Source organism: Cariama cristata, unplaced genomic scaffold (assembly GCF_000690535.1).
Source record: "Cariama cristata isolate BGI_N322 unplaced genomic scaffold, ASM69053v1 scaffold19785, whole genome shotgun sequence".
Taxonomy (NCBI): domain Eukaryota; kingdom Metazoa; phylum Chordata; class Aves; order Cariamiformes; family Cariamidae; genus Cariama; species Cariama cristata.
In genome coordinates, this window is record NW_009618374.1 from 2719 (window position 1) to 17826 (window position 15108).

The 15108-nt window shown below is 43.3% G+C and overlaps 1 protein-coding gene across 1 annotated transcript; it reads left to right on the plus strand.

Moving 5' to 3' along the window:
* Nucleotides 1–1777: 1777 nt before the first annotated feature.
* On the plus strand, nt 1778–14639 carry PLOD1 (procollagen-lysine, 2-oxoglutarate 5-dioxygenase 1; the record flags this gene model as incomplete). The annotated part of the gene is made up of 18 exons (XM_009700844.1): nt 1778–1869; nt 2353–2489; nt 3744–3907; nt 4412–4524; nt 6249–6312; nt 7442–7539; nt 7870–7971; nt 8087–8218; nt 8500–8621; nt 9316–9420; nt 9870–9995; nt 10976–11117; nt 11653–11766; nt 12044–12109; nt 12465–12569; nt 12980–13126; nt 13440–13565; nt 13835–14639. Coding segments are annotated over 18 exons (2111 nt in total), but the record flags the coding sequence as incomplete, so codon positions are not given.
* Nucleotides 14640–15108: the final 469 nt, after the last annotated feature.

Consider the following 15108-nt stretch of genomic DNA (forward strand, 5'->3'; position numbering starts at 1 on the left):
ACAAATGCAGAATTCATATTCTTTATCACTCCCTTTGGCTGTCTGTGTGAATGTGTAACAAAATACAATTAGAACTGACCTCCTATTGACTGTTCTTAATCTTTCCTCTCTTTTTATTCTGATGCAGGTAAAGGATTTTAGGAATTTCCTTGGGAACATCCTCTTTCTTCCTAACTTGGAACTACTTAGTAGTAGTTCCTGACTTACACTTATTTTTTACTTTTACTGCCTTTGTCAGCTCTATCTAGGACTCCAGCTCCTAGATCCTTCCTCTGGAAGATCAGACAGAATATCAGTTTGGGTGCACTAGGAAGATGCATCTGGTACATCCATTGAAAGAAATCATTGTTCCAAAAGAAGCCTGCTCAAGCCAAGAAAATGTGCTTTCAGTTTTTCCTGGTATTTTCTGATGTTAAAATCGGATGGCCAGGATTCACATTTAAGCACTATTGCCAGAGCCTATACAAATTCCTACTTAAGCAAAAGTGTTAAGATGAAGTACATCATTTAATCATTACAATGAAGAAACCAGAGCTTCCACATGAAAATAATATTCCAGTGGTACTATAGAGAAACTTCTGAAGGAGAACTTCAGGATTTAGCTTTGTGATTTTTTAAGGGACTGGAAATGAAAAGCAAATTTGGGAGGAGAATGTAAACAGAAGTTATGGCGGAATTAAATTCGCATCATGTATGTATGAAAAAATCTGGAAAACACCTCAGGAATGCAGTAGAAAATTGGAGCAGCCATGGAGACAACATTCAGCCTAATTTTGAAACCCTACACCCAGTCAATGCTGAGTGACAAAAAAGCAACTCTGTGGGGAACAGGAAGCCAACTGCCCTAAATGGATGACTTCCAGATGGTCATTTTATAGTAATTCTATTTTTTATCTTCAAGTTTAATTTCCTTTATACTCTATGTGAGAGAAGAGAATTGTAGCTTTCAATAGCAGGGCAAAAAAACCACTTAGTACATTATGTTTTATTTTTCTAGTTCATAACTCAGACAATGAAATTGTATCTTTACATAATCTCTCATTTTATACCCAGGACCAAGTTCTAATGTCCATGGCAAAGGAACAGTCTTGCTTGTGCTGCAATTAGTTTTTGATTCTTCAATCAAATACTGAAATTTGAGGGCACCTTTGCCACGTTCTGTCCTCTTTGATAGTTAGTTCCCCCAGTATAACACTGGCTACATCCATGCTTTGTTTTTTTCCGTTTGTGAATCTTTGATGAGTTGGTGCCCAGAAAATTCAGGTAGCAAGTAAGTAGAATTTGAAGCTGGTTTTCTTCCTGAGGTTGAAGCTTTGCAGACAGCGAGAACACCTATAGTACTTAACATTGTACAGTGTAGAGACAATTGGGTGAGGTGTAAGCAAGCTGTTTTCTTCTCAGCAGGATATGGTAGCTCCACAGCTAGACTACCTCCCTTGCCTAATTTAAAATGAACCTGGACATCTGGCAATGTCATACAGAACAGACGTAACCTGTGTCCATGAACAGCAGTGACTGTTTGCACAAAAGTTGGGACTCCTGGATTCTACTACTGGATTCATGATCAACTTAAAAGAATGTACTGGGAAAGTCACTTTGCTTCTCAGTGGTTGGATTTTGACTTCCCTTTGTCAAATCTGTCAAGTACCTTTAAGACTATTGATCCTGACCTTGCCTCAGCATTTGATAGTAAAGTCTCTTCGTTGGGTATATGGAACGGCTGGTTGTGAAAACAATGCAAGTTGAATGTGTCTCTTGTGCTTTTTCCTGCATGCAGAAAACCTGCTGGTTCTTACGGTTGCCACCAAACAGACTGAGGGATTCCAACGCTTTAGAAGATCAGCCCAATTCTTCAACTACAAAGTCCAGGTGATTGCAGCCTCGGTGGTGGTTGGTCAAAGGGAATTTTGAAGTGTGGAATGGATAAGACTTGGCCACAAAGTGATTAAATAAAAGCTGAAGAGAGGGCACATCTGCTCATCTGACTGAAAAATACTGTGACTGGGGTGCTTCTGCAGCACGCTCTTATTCTGTCCTGAGTGTTGACTTGAGATGAGATCTGTAACTCCTGCTCAAGGGAGCCCCATGGCACTTTTCCATTGCAATGCCAAAACACACCGTACAGGGTATGCTCCTGTCCCTGTGGCTGAGAGTGCTCTGTTGCTGTGCTACGCGTTACTCTGTCCATCCCAGAGAATGGTTCAAAGGGTGGCGCATATACCTGGTCCATCTGTCCCGATGCTGGTTCTTTTTGTTCTGATTTGCACTGGGAGTTATCAGGACTAGTAAGGCTGTGGGTTTTGGTCTTCCTGCAAGTCCTGACCAGTAGACCCTGTGCCTGTTGTTCTTTAGGTGCTGGGGCTGGATGAGGAATGGCAGGGTGGAGATGACAAGAAGCCAGCAGGAGGTGGGCAGAAGGTCCGTCTTTTGAAATCAGCTTTGAAGCAGTATGCGGATAAAGAAGACTTGATCATCCTTTTTGTAGAAAGGTAATGGGTTGGAAAGTATTTACCATGCACTGAATCATAAGGCTGTTTGGACAGGTTCTTACTAAGAAGAAATTATCTGTGAAGTAGATTGCTTTTATTGCTTTTGGAAGGTGTATCCAGACGTCCTCCTCTTCCCCCCCCGCCCCCCGCACAGCCCCGAATTCTCTGTAGTTGCCTGAGAGTTGCTCAGAGCTGCATCCGTGGCAGCTGGGAAGGTCTGATCAGAATAGGCTGATTCCAGCTCTTGCATAAAGTAGATAGCATTATACCTGTTTCTGCCAGGGTGGAATTTGGCTGCCTCTATCTGCAGAGAATGAGCAGACAATTTCTGTGGATCTAGGCAGTCCTTTCTTACCAGAATTATTTGTTTTATAAGGTGAGGCAGGCTGCAACACAATCCTGAGAGCCAAGAATTAGTCTGCCAGAGAAAGGTGAAGAGGGAAAAGGATGGTTTGAAGTCTCAGTGTCTTTTCATATGCCCAGCAACAGGCTGGGCTGGGATCCCTGTATCTGTCTCTAGCTCCCATGGCAGGGAGATCATTTTTTGCAGCTCTGAGTGTCTACGTGTGTTTAGAGAAGTTGGGAATGATTCATCTCTAGAATGAGCAACGTTTTCGCTCGCCAAAATGCATTTGAAGTATGCAAGTCGTCTTGCAGAAAATACAGGTCTCATTCTGGGAGCGTCACCTGGGAATTACTCAGCTCTACCCAATATTGAAGAGATAGCAGCTGGAGTGCAGCATCCAGTGACTAGTGTCCAGTATACGTTCCTCCTGAAGATTTGCGGGGAGCTCAGTGGGGAGTGGCAGGATGCCAAAAGACGTAAAACCCATGACCTGTGGGTTTCTTTCATCTAGAAAGAAATGGCAGAGTAATTCTTCCTCCAAGAAGTAAAAAGTTATTATGAACAGTGAGGGCACTGGGGCTTCGCAGTTCCTAATGGGGGAAAAGCAAGAAGAGATCAGCATGTTTTGCAGCTTGGAAGATTTGTTTTTATCATCAGTGAAAACTTTGTAAAAATTAGAATGGGCATAAGTTGCCCCAAGGCAGTGTGGAATCTTCTGCAGTGGAAAGTAACATCTTCCACTCTATGAATAAGATTGCACTTTAATTAGCAATAATTATGACAAAAAATGTAATACTGTGAAGCAGAACTAGAAGAAATGGATTCCTAAAGAATGAGCTATTTCTAGGAACTTTTCACGCTGACATGTTTTCTGACTCCCTTTCTATCCCTTTCTCGCCTGTCTTTAGCTATGATGTACTCTTTGCTTCGGGCCCCGCCGAACTGCTGAGGAAGTTCAGACAAGCGAAGAGCAAGGTGGTCTTCTCAGCAGAGAACTACATCTATCCTGACAGAAAGTTGGAAGCCAAGTACCCTCAGGTGCGAGATGGAAAGCGCTTCCTGGGTTCTGGAGGTAAGATGGAAAACCTTCTTTCAGCTGAGAGCCTCTCTCAGCTTTTTCCTCCTGTTAGAAGGCCTTTGGGAGAAGTAGCAAGGGACCAAGTGTGGAAAGCATCTTTATAGAAGATGGTGCAAACTGAAGCCCTGTGCATAACTGGCTGTAATGGAAAGATTAACAGTGCTCGTGTCTTCTACCTGCAGGAGGGGACATAGCTATGAATGGCCTGTAGAGGATAGGAACCTGCTCCCTACCCCTTCTCCCTTTTCAGTGAGACTTGGTGTTCAGGATGTGGGTATCTGAGGTTTTCTGATACTGAAGATTACAGGTTTGATCCTGGTGTCATGCCGTGTTGGGAGGTATGGTCTATACATGCCTTTGCTGAAAGCTGGTGTATCGCTGCAGCAACACAGGGTGGAGTGAGACGTTGTGTGAAAGAAGTGAGAGTACGTGTATAAAGGAGTACTTTCCATTTTTGGTTGTCTGGGTTGAAACACCTCTTCATATTTATTCCCACAGGCTTCATAGGTTTTGCTCCAAACCTGAAGAAGCTTGTGGAGGAGTGGAAAGGACAGGATGATGACAGTGACCAGCTCTTCTACACGAATATCTTCTTGGATCCAGAAAAAAGAGTAGGTGTACTTAGATTTTAGGATTAGGAGGAGTTATCTGAGAGCATCGCTGTTAATCGTCTCTGCAGTATCCCTGTTGACAGTAAAAGAAGTTAATCACATATATATCGACTCTTAATTACTGCTCTGGCATCCTTACATCGAAAAGGCCAGTAGTATGTCTAGTTACCCATTTCCTTTCTGAAAATTTGCATTGTAGCCACTACCCCCTTATTCTGTTATTAGCAGTTTTTATCTTTAAGCTTTAAATGTGAACGGGAAGATGGATGTCTTAAAACAAGTCGTACTGGGAACTTATACCAGTATCTGTATGTGCTGTTTAAACCTACTGAGTGTGGCAGAACTAACCAGTCTCCTTGCAGGGGATGTGAAACCCAGGCTCCAAGTGTATATCTTCCCTGCAGAGTGTAGTGCTGACTTAGGGATAGCCAACCTAGCACTAAAGTACATTTTAGGTAAAGGGGCAGATGAGGCCTGAATAAATTGAGGTGATGAAAGGGACAAAGGTTCACAGCCTTTTAACCACTGTTGTGCCACAGGACAGGGACTGTAGGCATCGCAGTGGGTAGCCCTGCTGGAACAAAGAGGCTGCCACTGTCTTCAGCAAACACCTCCAGATCCTGACTGACAAAATCTGCGTCAGCCTATGCAGCATGCCACATAACATCATACAGAAGCCTGGAATGGACTCTGGAAGCAGCATTGCCGTTCCAGCACCGTGTGGTGCATGGCTGAATCATCCAGCCCACAGGGTGATTCTGCTTCTGTTGTCCTTGCCCAATCCAGCATTATGCAGTGCAGTCTGTCCCTGAGAGTGTCACCACAAATGCATGGGAACTAGGAAGGCAAACTGTAACAGTAAAGTCAAGAGGAAACACTACAAATAGGAAACTGCTTTCAGACTGATTAGAGAAGGAGCTGAACTTTTTTACCAGCAGGGCTGGTAAAATATTCAGAACAACTGCACTTTTTTACTTCCCCAAATCTGAATATGGCCTGTGATATTTTAACGTGAACGGTTCCTTTAATGTTCTCATCTGCAATTCTGGCCCCGTGCCACACAAAGGCTGAGTAATTCCACTGACTTGGCATTCAGACAGCGGATGTTAGCACCCTGCTGTCCTTTCCAGAAATCAATCTTAGTAGGTGCCTGGAGGGACACTGAGGTCTGTTAAGTCAGAACTGGATTTTAGTCTGACAAAAATCCAGTCGGAGTGTGGCCTGTGGCAGGGGATAAAAACAAAGATTGCACAAGCTGGCCTTGCACCCTTACTGTGTTCTGGTTTGACACTGGTACCTGGGGCAACACTCAGGGTAACGCTTGCCCTGTGGACAGATGGCAAGAAACTGTCTTTGCAGCAGATGTTTTTGCTATCTTGGAATTCCTGCATATTATATGTGGGTTTTGTATGACTGTGCTGCAAGTCTACTTCATTAATATGCTGCATATTATTATTATTGGCACACCCACAGCAGCTTTAAGATGTTCATTTGCATGGTTTGCCTAATATAATATGTTTACATTGTTTTAGAAAATGGCAAATTGTCCCAGATTCAAGTGAAAATGAGGATTAGCTGGGAGCATTCTAGGCTTCAGAGCTTGGAGAGTGTGGAAATGATTATAGGAATGTGATATATCTTCACTCAGCATAGGGTCTCTCACATGTAAAGAATGGATGCCCACTTGTGTTCTAATTAAGGTTATTTATCTTGTTCTTTTAAAGGAAAGTATCAACATCAGTCTAGACCAAAGAAGCCGGATCTTCCAAAACCTAAATGGAGCATTAGGTGAGATGGAAGAAGGAAGCTCATTTCTCCTTGGAATGCAACTGCGTGCTGACACCAGAAATAAAGTTGTGTCTGAAGGGATTAAATTTCAGAAATTCCGGTCCCTGCAGGATAAGCTTCAGTAAAAAGCCTCTGCCAGAGTTCTGGAATTTATTTGCAATCTCACTGTGACCAACTAGGTTCCCATTGCAATTCCCTCTTCACTTGGGGGAATGCAGGTCAGGTTTTCCATCTTACACCTCCTTGCACTTTGATCTCCGAGCATGTCAGATTGCATTAGCCTTGGGGATTGAAACTGGGAGGGACTTTCAGTGCAAGTAATAACACACAACTTTGCCTAGGGCTTGCCTGTCTTTCTGCTTCAGAACTGTGCCTGGAATGCCACAGAAGGTGAGATACAGCCAGATACTGCCTCTGAGCACTCGCTGACCATACCAGGCTTCTGACCTGACCTGCTGATTGATTGATTTTGCTAGTCCTGGCAAGAGTAATTCACTTACTCTCCTGACACTACTGCCTAATGTTTTCAGTTTATAGTCTTGCACCACTCCATCTTCATTCCAGTCAGGTAAAAAATGATAATGGCAGTCTAGTTTTTGGCTTCTGTGCTCATTATAACAGTGATAGACTGGAGCTTGAAGCTGTCTGTTTTCCAAAGGATTTTGTGTGGTTGTGTTGAGGAGACATCTTGGATGATCTCTGCTAGGAGGGTGGACTTTTGTCAGGGGTGAAAAAGAGAGACAGCAGGGGCATAGAATGCTTAGTTGAGAAGGGGCTGAGTCCTCCCTGGCCATCAATAGCTGTTTCTCACTGCACAATTTGTCAATGCCAGTTTTGAAAGACTGTTTCAGTGTGGCTTCTGCCAGTTCCCAGTAGAAGGCATATTTGCCAGCCCAGCAAGCTGCATTCTTTGTCCAAGTTCCCAGCCATCCTCCTGTTACCTCACGGGATCATTCTGAACATATTTTCTCCTTTCTGGATAGAGTCTGTAGCCCTTAAACTACTTGTGCATGGGTATCCACGTCCATGTTTTCATCTTTCAGCGGTTGTTCAGTAGAAATGAGGCATTGTCTGGCTAATTATTAATAAAAGCCTTCCTCTGATAACATGATGGCAATGTCATTTCCAGATGAGGTAGTTCTGAAGTTTGAAAACTCACGGGTGAGAGCAAGAAACTTGTTATATGACACTCTGCCTGTGGTGATTCATGGAAATGGACCCACCAAGGTAAGTGGGTGTCCTAAGAGAAAGATTTGGTATGTATTTGTTGCAAAGTGACCCTTTAGGCTCAAGTGTATCAGCTTACTGTCTTCCCATATATTGACTTTCCCTGTGTGCGTTTGTATTTAAGAAACGGTAAGTGGTCCAGGTCCATAGCAGCAAGATGGGTCTGGTTCAAAGAATGTAATTGGACGCTCAGGCTGTCATGCTTTTCAGATTCTTTAGTCAAGGAAGAAGGTAAATGAAGTTCTGATGAAACGTGATCTTACACTGGGGGTGGATGAAAAGAAACTCCCCTGCCCTGTAATGCGTAACATGGCAAATTGCCTTTTGCAGCTGCAGCTTAACTACCTGGGAAACTACATTCCTCAAATATGGACATTTGAGACTGGCTGCACTGTGTGTGATGAAGGTCTGCGAAGCCTCACAGCGTTTAAGGTAAGGCTGACGCCTATTCAAAGCTCTCAAGACAAGTCTTATAATTACAGTGGGATCTTATGTGTCTGATGTGGTACATGAGCCACCACTTTTCTCCTCTTCTCACTGAATGTAGGATGAGGCATTGCCAATGATTCTGATCGGCATTTTCATTGAGCAGCCCACCCCGTTTCTCTCCCAGTTTTTCTTGCGGCTTCGTAACCTTCATTACCCAAAGCAACGAATCCAGCTCTTCATTCACAACCATGTAAGTAAAGTTGGCCTGTGATGGTCTTAGCAAATACGGGGAAAATGTATACCTCCTCCTGTACTCTAGGCACCTTTGTAACCTTTGACTAGACTTGCAGGCTCTGGAATCCCAGTACTTATAGGTGCAATGGCACCTATAAGATAGCTCCATCCAGCTGTAACGATGTGGAAGTGGGAAGAGCTGTTACTCATCTGGTTTGGCATTTTCAAGAACAGGAGGCTGAGCAGCCTGGGGTGAGCCCATCTTACCTGTTTTTCCTTATTTTTCCTTTGGCATAGGAGCAACATCACTTGATGCAGGTGGAATCTTTTGTTAAAGAGCATGGCAAAGAATATCTCGCCATCAAAGTGATTGGACCAGATGATGAGGTGGAGAATGCAGAGGCACGTAACTTGGGCATGTAAGTGAAGAGGCCATAGGTGATGGCTAGCAGAGTCAGCCTGTGTCCAAACTAAGGCAGACTGTTTTTTTCTGAGGATCATCACTGTCAAGTGGATGCTTCTCTTCTTTCAGTTACCTTTTTCTTTCAGTTTTCCTAGCATTAACTCGCCATGCCTGTTACATATTGGAAAAAAACCTCAGCTTTAATACCAGCTGCCTTTCTCCAATTTCAGAAACGAAGTTCTCACTGGTCCTTTGCTCTGTTAGAAGGGTAGCCCTGTACCTCCCACCCTCATCAAGCAGTCTATATGCCCAGTCATATATCACAAAGAATATGAACCTGTATCTCTGATGAGGAGGAATGTAGTAGTAAAACTAAGAGCCAGTGGTAGAATATCTTCATGTCTGTGATCAGGAGGTGCGAGTTTGAGCACAGGTCTTGATTTGGGCCAACTGTAAATGAGAACCTCTTCAGTTTGAGCTGAGGAAACAGTTTGCTAAATGTGATTGTGGCTGTGTCTCAGTGTCTGCTATTGGATACTGAATCTGATGCTTGTACTGTTATAGCCCTCTGGGTTGTTACATTAAACTGAACTTTTCTGAGCACACAGAAGACCTTTAGACTACAAGGTGAAGGAATTCCTGGTATTCTGTCCCTTGTCTTGCTCTGTTTTAGGAGGATTTGGTGTGACTTTTCTGTTCTCTGGCTATAGGGATTTGTGCAGAAAGGATCCTGACTGTGACTATTACTTTAGCCTGGATGCTGAGATAGTTCTGAAGAACACAGAGACTCTAAGGATCCTGATTGAACAGAACAAGTGAGTTCTTTGGTCTGAGCAATCCTTACTGGTCATCTTTCACACAGGGAATACAGTGAGCTCTTTCATCACTGAGATGTGTAAGGCAGTAGGAGAACTGTGTCAGAAATGGAATGTTTGACAAACACCTCTTATTTGGTCTTTTTTTACTGTAGTTGTAATCCCTGGATTTTAGGCAGTGGATGTAAATCATCCCTAGTTTTGTCTTTATATAGTCGCTAGACCAAATCAGATTCTGAGAGACCTGCTGCAGGGTGCAGTTAGATGGGAGATTGTGACCATATTTGCCCTTTCTTATGTGGAATTTTATTCCAACAGAGTTAACAGAATCAGCAACTCAGTAAGTGAGGGAGAATCTAACTCTTACAGTCCTGTGGTTTGTAAATATTTTCCTTTTCTTCTTGTGGTAACATCCTATCCTGCAATTCCCTTTTCTTTTGTGCTCACAGACTGGTGATTGCCCCGCTGGTAAGCCGTCATGAGAAGTTGTGGTCAAATTTCTGGGGAGCGCTGAGCCCTGATGGATACTATGCCCGCTCAGAAGATTATGTGGATATTGTTCAAAGGCGGAGAGTGTGAGTATGCAAAGAGAACTTCTTACTGATATAATCCCTCAAAAGTAAAGCTTGCTGCAGCACATTATCATCAAACTAGCTAATGTCAAAGAACCAGAGAGCACAACTGTCTTTGTGTATAGAAAAGGAAAAGAAGTCTCTACTCCCATTTGGAAGCTGCTCTATGTTCTCCCCTGAGCAGAGATGATAACATACTTTGGGTAGACTTTCTTATGATCAGAGTAAGGGTTTGAGAGTCCTGACTCTGCTGAAATCACTTTATCTTGCTCATGTCATGCTTTCCCACCTGTGAATTATAGTTAGTGTGATGCTTAAAAGCCTGTAAAGTGCTGTTTAATCTTTATCAGATAGTCTTCATAAAATACCAGGTGATACTTGAATGGAAGATTCACGAAATATAATTGCTGGTCCATTCTTGAGGGGCCCTCTTTTTTTTTTTTTTTTTTTTTTTTGTAGGCCATTGTACGTGTGATAAATGCTGGAAATCAGCTTATGCACTTTTGGCTGGTTCAGGTCTTTTAAATCACTGGAAAAAAAATATGTTGATCTCTCTGGGAAGAGATTCAAGCCATTAATTACGTCCCTAGCAAAAACACACAGTAGCAGTTAATTGCTTTCACAGTGGACTAGCATTTGTGCAGCTTAAGCTCTGGGCAATATAAGTGATTTTTCCTGGAATGAGAATCCCTATGGGTATGGTTTCTCCCTGCTATTCTGAGTTGGCACATTTAGGCAAGTCTGGCTGATACTGCCGTGCTGCCTGCCATCCCGTCAAGTATGGCAGTTTCTGTCCTACAATCATAGAATCATTTAAGTTGGAAAAGACCTTTAAGATCATCAAGTCCAACCATTAACCTAGCGCTGCCAAGTCCACCACTAAACCATGCCACTAAGCACCACATCTACACATCTTTTAAATACCTCCAGGGATGGTGACTTAGTGGTATTTCAAGTCTTACTCTCCTACCCCTATGTTTCAGCGGGCTTTGGAATGTTCCCTACATCAGCAGTGTTTACATGGTTAAAGCGAAGGCTCTGCGATCGGAGCTTGACCAGGGAGATCTCTTCCACAGTGGGAAGCTGGATGCTGACATGGCTTTCTGTCACAATGTTCGGAATCAGGTCAGTTGAGGAGAGAGAGGCTGGCAGGGGAAAACTGCATGCCAGGGTGGAGGTGACAAGATTAAGTAGTTTCAAGGCATTCAGCTCTGCTGGGGCATGGGACAGGATGAACTGGCATTATTCAATACTGTGCAGGCTTGGAACAGTGTGGGATTTCTATCTTGCTGTGAAACCACACAGAGTCAGGGATCACTAAATGTGGATAACATTTTTGTTCTTGGGCCTATTCAGGGCTGTTCTAAATGGGGTTGATAGGGTAAGAAGGAAGAACCTGATCTCACAGCAGCTGCTCTGCTCTGCTCACAGCCCTGGCTGACGAGAGGCACAGAATTACTGGCTCTGGCAATAACCTTTCAGTGTTACTCATATCCAGGGTAGAAATTAAACTGAAAGTCCACAGGAGAAAGAATGAGTAGATGAACCGCTTGGGCAGAGCCATCATCACTGAGGAACTGTCCAGTGCTTATATTTCATAGTGGCTCACAGAAATGTGAGGCCTGGAAACAAAACTTGATTGTTTCTCTCTGTCCTGCAGGGAGTCTTTATGTACCTGACAAATCGGCATCAGTTTGGACACATACTGTCCCTGGAGAATTATCAGACAACTCACCTCCACAATGACCTCTGGCAAATATTCAGCAATCCTCAGGTGAGATAACCTGCATGCTCAGCAGGGTTAGCAATGTGGCATGTGAAGATTTCGTGACTAGCTTCACCAATAAGGAAGGTCCAGGCTTTGTAATAATGATGTCTCTCAGGTGGGATGAGGAGCGTAGCCACAGAATATAAAGAGAGAGTGTTTCTGTGATTCATGACATCTGGAACTTCAAAGCCTGTGAAATACTGCTGCATGAGCACCTGGCCTTTCATTGCCTTTCTAACCAGGCCCCACAGAAATTACTGATTTGCTTATCTTTTAACTGCAGGACTGGAGAGAAAAGTACATCCATGAAAACTACACAGCGGCTCTGAAAGGGAAATTGGTAGAAATGGTAAGAAAACATTGCTCCTGTCCATCAGAATAGGAGACTAGCATCACGACAGTGCTTCTATCATCTCTATTGTCGTTCTCAGGAATAAGCAGTTCAGCACAACCTTGCAGTCTTTCAAATCCAGAGGAAACATGACCTTGAAAGTATTTTTAGAGCCAAATCATTCTTGTAGAAGTACATCTCCAGCTCTCTTAAGTGGAAGTGGGGTACATAAATCAGAGGACAAATTTATACCCTCAGTATTTTAATTACTTTCCACTTAAACTGACCCAGTCTACGGTCAGTTTAGTTTTATTCCTTTTGCCTCAAGCACCTGTCCTTGTTTCTGCTATTCTCACCTGCCTACTTTCTGCAGCCCTGCCCAGATGTGTACTGGTTCCCCATATTCACTGACACTGCCTGTGATGAGCTGGTGGAAGAAATGGAACATTATGGCCAGTGGTCCACAGGTGACAACACGGTAAGAAAAAGCAGGAGCTTTTTCATTTCTTGGTCACACCCTTATCCATGCATATTTGGTGGCAGCAGTGCCTCTTGTAGGAAGGCATTAGATCGCACAGTTAAACCAGGAAACTGGAGGCAATACTCTTAACTTTGCTCCTGATTAACTCTGTGATTTTGCCCCTGTTCTTAAATGTGAATTAATTTTTCTGAGTCTTCTTTAATGTCCTCTGAAGCTACAGTGTTCAGCCCTTCTGATGGTAATACTGTTTACCTTAGGTTTTAATTGTTTTTTGAAATGAGTTTTCCATAATGGAAATTCGGATTAAAAAAAAGTCGTATTTATTTGTAGTTACCAGAATCAAGTGCTTTTCATTCCTGAAGTCCAAGGTTCCCATCCTTATGGATATTTTCATGATTCTGTTTCAGGACAGCAGAATACAAGGAGGATATGAGAACGTCCCAACTATTGACATACACATGAACCAAATTGGCTTTGAAAGAGAATGGTATAAGTTTCTGCTGGACTATATTGCACCCATCACAGAGAAACTGTACCCAGGATACTATACCAAGGTATGTATACCTTAGCATAGAAACTCATGGTCAGCTCAGCACCTCCGCTAGTTGCAACTTTGTGCAAAGACTGCTAGAATCCTCTAGCAATATGCATACTTTTTCCCAGTATGGAGGAACTGACCCTGGAGTATGATATAAGTATATGCATCAGGAAATATGTAATTTTTCAATGACATTCTCCTGCCTTATTGTTGCCTTTCTTTCTTAGCAATGGGATGCAATTTAAATATTACACCCTGCTCTGCAGCTCAGTAGCCATGGACTACTATAGCCCCATAACAGATGTGCACTTTGTTCTTCTCTCCTGCAGGCTCAGTTTGAGCTAGCCTTTGTAGTTCGCTACAAACCTGATGAGCAGCCCTCTTTAATGCCCCATCATGACGCGTCCACCTTTACCATTAATATTGCTTTGAACCGAGTTGGAATAGACTATGAGGTAAGTGTGTGCCAGTGTGTCAAGAATGCAGTGCAGCCTCTTGAGCAGTCCAGGCAGCTGAAAGCCCTGCCCTTGTCCATATCTGGCTTCTTCACTCTTAAGGATTGCAATGACGGGCTAGGGTAGAAAGAAGATTTTTGAATGCATCAGAACATGGGAGATTCCCCAAGCACCTTCTCACGTTTTCAGAAGGGCTGCCAGGAGAAGTCAGAGCCCCTTTCCCTGACTTGCTTTTACCAAGCTGATGTGTCTTGTTTTGTTTCTGTCAGGGAGGAGGCTGCCGGTTCCTGCGCTACAATTGCTCCATTCGAGCTCCACGGAAAGGGTGGACCCTTATGCATCCAGGACGCCTGACTCACTATCATGAAGGTCTTCCAACCACCAAAGGAACCCGTTATATTGCAGTGTCCTTTCTTGACCCCTAGAGCCGTGCTTCACAGGAAGGACCTTTCCCTGGCCCTGCTCACTGCTGACTTTGAGTGGAAACAGGGAATGCTGCTGAGAGTTTCTAAGGCATTGATCAAAGCTATTTGGGTATTGATTTTTTAATGATATTTTAAGACTCCACTACTGGAAGATCTCCCTCTCTGATACTGCAGGTAATATTTAGGAATATTGCTGTAGAATTTGGAAGGAGATTTTGTGCCTTCATTTTTGATTCTGCTCCTCATCCGCTGTTTCTTGGAAATGTGATTTACTTGAACCTTCACTGATTGGTTGGCTTTACAGAAATGCTTTCTTGGACTGGAAATCCAGCTTTTTGGAGGCAAGTCACGAGCTCTCTCTCCAAGTAGCTGGAAGCCCATTTTCATCCACAGCATATACGGGACTGGATGTTAGACAATATTTCCTGGATACTATTCCAAATACAAACCGATCAGAGGCTGACTCTAGGAGTCATAACAGTTAAATGCCATACCAGATGAAACTCAGTAATAAGAGCCAGAAGATCATCTGATTCCTTACCTTTTTGCAGTCCTTGGAAGGATATCACAAAGTTCAAAGCAGCAGCAGTGGCAATATAGGTGCTTCAGGTTAGCTAAAGGAAGGTCCACTAATGATACTTTACCTCTGGGGTTAGACTGAAGAGATAAAAGATAGCCTCCCTATCTTCTGTTAGTCCAGCTAGAAGGAGCATGCATGCACAGACAAATTCAGACCGTGTTGGTATGTGTAGATAAAATCTAAGAAAGCAAAGGCTGAGAAAAACTAGATCAGACAGGAGGGCTTCGCTGCTGAATTGTCTCTGTTCTATCCCATGTTAAGATTTTGAAACGCTCTAATCAATCTCTGGATAACAACCCAGAGGTTCCAGTGGTCCTTGGTGGCCTCAGTCCAGTTCTCAGAGATTGTTTTGATAATTTTCTTTGCATCTAATTTGAATGGGCCATCAAAGAGTGGTTCTCTGGTGCTTAGAGGAAGTCATTATTCAGTGTCTCTATTATTTGAGATTCCAAACCAAAACACTCCACTGCAGACACTTCTCTAGGGTCAAGGCTGACAGAAATGAGTGGTTGGAAAGTGCTGAGAGATTGTGGTGAGC